Consider the following 4,982-nt stretch of genomic DNA (forward strand, 5'->3'; position numbering starts at 1 on the left):
AAGAGGACACCGTTACTAAGACTTTTGTGAGTTCAAACTGTATGTTTGTCTTTGGAAAATTAGAAATTAAATAAACAAAAAAGCATACTGATAAACATCAGAGAATGCTTCTTTGATAATAACTACTGCCTACATTTACAAAAAAAACAAAACACAAAAGGGGAATTCTTGAAAGCTTCCCTTTCTCATTTCAGGTTTCTATACAGTCCAACAGAGTTTTTTTTGTTTTTCTGATACTCCTTGGTAGCAGTTCAGTGTTACACTGTGAACATGCTGAGAGCGTGGAAAGGGGAAAAGAAAAAGAAAAAGAGGAAGAAAAGGTCCAACTTGTTGAGAAAGACAAGACCGAGAAAGAGAAGAAACTAGCAGCAGCGTCACAGATATAGTCACAACAGGAAACTCATCTGTGAGCGAGAGGAGGCAGCAGTACTTGGGGAGGGCTATGTAAATAAGGTCATTTTAGAAAAACAAGTTCCCTCTTCGCATTTGTATCACAGATGAGTGGACAGCACAGTACAGTACCAGCAGGCAACAGGTGCTTCCTCCTAGGTAATATTTATCAAAACTTTGTTTAGTGGTTCTGTAAAGTGACACAAAGTCGATGAGGAGGCTGGATGTTTGTATCACCGATGACTGGAATGAGGGATTACGACTACTGAGCCGATTCTGACTGAATGGTTTATTTCCAGATACCTGATATGGATATAAAAGCCAAAATGCCAGTTCTCGTCTTTCTTGTTATCTACATCAGCTTTGTGACAGGTAATTAACAACTTTTCTTACACTCTATTGCTTACTTAGCATGTGGAGTTACACAAAAACGCACAGTTGGTTGCTTAGTTTTACAAATCACAATTTGAAAAGTATTTGGAAAGTATACAGACAGTATTTTTTTTTTTTTACTTTTGTTAGTACTATGGTTTCCTTGTTGAACGTTTTAGGGGAACATTTATAGTATTTTTTTATCATTTCCATTCTAGTAAATGAGGACGACAGCTAGAGTGGAAAACTCTGTTCCTTTTACAAAAAAACCCAGAGTGTCACTTAGCTGGAGATCCCATAAATCAGTTTCATTTTGTCAGCAAGATTTTTTTTTCTTTTCCTGACCACAGGTTTTAGACACAAGAAAATAATAAAAATCTGCCAATAACTTTTTCAGTGTATGTTAACAGGGTTTTACATTACAGTTCACTATATAACTCATTTACCTTATACAGTATACCCTATACAAGTTTCATATTTGGAAAAAACAAAACTTACATTATTGTAATTTTCTTCTATATCAGGACAGAAAGTTCCTGGGCCTACCAACGTATTGGTGAATATTTTGGATGGGGAGGTAATAGTACATTGGGATACTCCTGTGGATGCCCCATCAAACGTCAGCTACAATGTGGAAATGGCAAAGTAAGTTTAACTGACACATAACAGTAAGAACACTTCTACAGACTTATAGCACCTGGACCTCCAACTTCCCTATTATTTTTCAATTAAAATTTCCCAACGGTTTCTATTTTTTTATTGTCTGTGAACCAAATTCATTTTGTTTTGGTTTTTAGTTTTGTTTTTTTTTTTCAAGCCTATGATGCTAATGATTTTTCAAATACTAAACTACTAAATCTTTATTAAAGTACACATTTTTATTTTGGTGACTGTTTTCTGTCCTCAGGTACTATGATGAATGGGCCACGGTGGCAAGTTGCACAAAGATCACCAATAACTTCTGTAACCTTGACAGTTTTATAAATGATTATAAAGCTGCCTACAAGGTCAGAGTTCAGCTGGAAGCAGAGCGTAAGGTGTCTACTTGGGCAAGCAAGAAATTTCTCCTGAATGAAAGTAAGCATTGATTGTCAATTTGTTGTGTTAGTTTAAGATTTAAACATTAATTCTGTAATTAATAATTCCGACACATAATAAGTTTATTTTATTTTATTTCTCTGCTCATAGGCAAACTGCTACCTCCCACCTTCACATTATGGGCTACTTCCAGTACTATAACTGTGTCTGTTCACCCAAAGCCCATTCTGAAAAAGATCTTTTCCTTTGGGTTCATCTACACCATCTACCTGGAGGAGAGAGGACAAGATAATAAGGTAGATTATTATGAGGTTAAAGGCAGAATGTTTTTTATACCTTCCTAACAACCCTATAATTAAAACCTGACACATATAATGAGGAAGTGTGACCCTTACTGTTATTTATGGGTTGTTTAAAGGGAATAAAAAACAGCAAAATTTGTTTTTACCCTACAGAATACCACAGCATACTTGAAAGATGACATGGCAGACGATCAAAAGACTACTTTCACTTCTCTCCACTGGGGTAGAGAGTACTGCGTCAGCATCAAGATAGAGGCCACTGGAGCTCTTCCTGTCAGTAATGTGTCCAATAGACAGTGTCTGCTGTTACCCGAGCAAGGTAATGGAAAAAAAAAATAGAAATCATGGGAGATTATTTCAAATAATTATTTTCTGTGTCTACTATAAAACACATTTTTATCCAAGGGCAGCAAACAGGAATCATGACCAATTGCCAAAACATTTTAACAATACTTCAATATTAAATAAAATCTTAAAATAAAAAGAAGAAGAAAGTCAATTTGCACCATTAAAGTTTAACACCATGTTACAGGTGTATCTTGACTGATTTCAGCACATAAGGCCTCATAAAGTTTAAAGTTTTTTGTCAGTCATGGCGCCAAGTCAATCTAACCAATCTAACCTCTAATCTTTCACTTTTGCTCTTTTCAGAATGGTTCGTAATTGCTGTATCATCTCTATCAGTTGTGGGTGTACTGGCATTCATTGCTATTATGGCAATGATCCTGCTGTGTTACGTGAGATTTCCAGAGGAAACACCTTCAGCACTGGTGAGTACAGCAAACTCCAGACAGTTGTGAAGAATTACATTATGCACACTCGTAGAGGGAACTATTTGAAAAACCGAACAAAAGCTGTTTCAAGAGGAAATCTCAAAATACATGACAACACTACTGACATGGTTCATAAGTCAAACCTAATTTTGTTTTTTCTTTGACTCACTTTAGAAATCCCCTGTTATGAACTGGCTTCCACTCCAAGTTGAAGATGGGACTGTGGAGGTGGTTACAGACAAAGGATGGTTCCTGTCTGTGAACAGAACTAACATGAAAGGTGTAATGAAAGACCTACTCACTCATGTTACAGTAATAGAGGACAGTGAAGAAGAGGAGAGGAGGACCAGCACGGATAGTGGGGTCAGTATGGAGTCTAACTCAAACAATGAAGGAAATCCACCAATGAGACAGGAAGACAGTGGATGTGGGAGCATGGGAGGACCCGAGAGCACAACTAGCAGTCAAACAGATTACCCCCTTGATAATGAGAGGGCTGATTCCATTCGGAAAAGAGAAGACAGTGGGGTTGGTATGGGCTGCCAGACAGCTCCTCACATGCACCTGGATGGACAGGACAGTGGGCTTCTAAAGAAGCCTGTTGCTGGAGGTAACTATCGCAGCCAGAGTCCTTCAGATGTGCAGATGCAAGTCTCCGACGATGAGGATACGTTTAAACAGATACCTCCGGACTTGGTTTTGGCCGAAGTGGTCACAGGCTACAGAGCGGGGCCTCAGTCGTGTATCTGTTCAGGAGCTGGTCAGTGCTTTTGGTGTCATCAGCAAGGCCATAATGAAACCAAAGTTGTCAAACAATATAGAGCTGTGTCTATCGAAAATGGACTACTTGGACCCAAATCTAATTCAATAGACTGTTACAAAGCAGAGGAGCAAACAGGCAGAGACACGATGGATGATTTAGAATCAAATGTCATTCCACTGAGTGATTTTCCTTTGCTGAACTTTTTGCCCCCTCCACCCTTAGTGAAATGTGGGCAGGACTTCAATATGAACAATGTCCTGGCCCCTCTTCTCTGTGATGTAGAGCTGAAAAATGACTGATACACTGTGAGACACTTTTTATAAAATATTCCTGACACATTTGCAGTGCAACGCACTTAATGAAACAGAAGCGCTAGTGTGAGGTAAAAGCCTCCAGTACCAGAAACTGAAAAAAACCGGGTGGAAAAGCTGGGGATAAAACAGAGTGATTAACAAGCAGTTACACAGGAAGGAAACAGAGGTAAAACTACACAGCTGCTAGCTGGTAACTGTTGATGAGAGTCTTGAGAGTTTATAAAGACTGAGAAGATTCTATGAAACGCCTTTTTTAACCCTGTTTCCCTGGGTAAATTTATAACTGACTAATATGTTGTATGCCGGAAGTGAAACTATGTGGGGAGCCGTGAAGAGAAACCATTTGACAGTTATGTGCTCTTGGACATTTTATGATTTCAACATTTATTGCACTTAACTATGTTTAGAGTGTTTTTTTTTTCAACAATGTCTTGAATTCATGCAGTATTAGGATACATAATCAATTGTCAAACTTTTTTGCAGTCACAAGTGGTCTGAGCAAACATTTATCATTTTTACTGATGCGAAGAGCATATTTGTTTCTGATTCTCTTTAATGTTTTCTCACACAGCAAATTATTTTCATGTTTGTCTATATAACACAAACCTTTGCTTTAGTCATTTCTTTGTCAAAACTATTTATTAGTCTATTTATTTAATGTTTTTGCTGTTACATGTGCTACTCATGATTAAAAACTTATCTTTGATCTGGTCTGTAAATTTCATGTCACCAAGCGTCCTGGCTCCTAAAAATGATGCATTTTAGCCATGTGTGGGAAAGATACCATCTCACAGATTAAGTTGGTTTGTGATATTTCGTAAGCAATTTTGTCATCTGCCGTTGCCTTTCTTTTTCAGGCAACCAATCATACAGTAGATGGGGTTGGAACTCATCACACTGGTAACCCAGAAAGAAAAAAAAAAATTCTCACATGGTTTATTTACAGTAGGTGGAAGAGTTCAAGCTAACCCATAGCCATTGGCTTTACCTCAACCTTACCAAGCAGATTTAGTAGCAAAACAAATTTCTT

At 37.7% G+C, this 4,982-nt stretch overlaps 1 protein-coding gene across 2 annotated transcripts; it reads left to right on the forward strand.

The window, feature by feature from the left end:
- Positions 1-387: 387 nt before the first annotated feature.
- Positions 388-4,626, forward strand: il10ra (interleukin 10 receptor, alpha). 2 transcript variants are annotated; one of them, XM_030744828.1, is made up of 9 exons: positions 388-406; positions 498-549; positions 690-762; positions 1,287-1,407; positions 1,670-1,839; positions 1,951-2,096; positions 2,256-2,421; positions 2,754-2,872; positions 3,050-4,626. In XM_030744828.1, exons 3-9 carry the CDS (start codon positions 699-701, stop codon positions 3,935-3,937), a joined length of 1,674 nt encoding a protein of 557 aa, XP_030600688.1. In that variant the 5' UTR covers positions 388-406; positions 498-549; positions 690-698; the 3' UTR covers positions 3,938-4,626. The 2 variants fall into 2 exon arrangements, with proteins under 2 accessions (XP_030600688.1, XP_030600687.1); XM_030744827.1 differs by lacking the exon at positions 388-406 and having other exon boundaries at positions 499-762.
- The last annotated feature ends 356 nt before the right edge of the window (positions 4,627-4,982 follow it).

Source organism: Archocentrus centrarchus, chromosome 13 (genome assembly GCF_007364275.1).
Source record: "Archocentrus centrarchus isolate MPI-CPG fArcCen1 chromosome 13, fArcCen1, whole genome shotgun sequence".
Taxonomy (NCBI): domain Eukaryota; kingdom Metazoa; phylum Chordata; class Actinopteri; order Cichliformes; family Cichlidae; genus Archocentrus; species Archocentrus centrarchus.

Coding starts and splice junctions, on each gene's coding strand:
- il10ra (XM_030744827.1), top strand. CDS start 675: ATGGTTTATTTCCAGATACCTGATATGGATATAAAAGCCAAAATGCCA. Junction 1,840..1,950: donor GAAATTTCTCCTGAATGAAA/GTAAGCATTGAT, acceptor CTCTGCTCATAG/GCAAACTGCTACCTCCCACC. Junction 2,873..3,049: donor AGGAAACACCTTCAGCACTG/GTGAGTACAGCA, acceptor GACTCACTTTAG/AAATCCCCTGTTATGAACTG.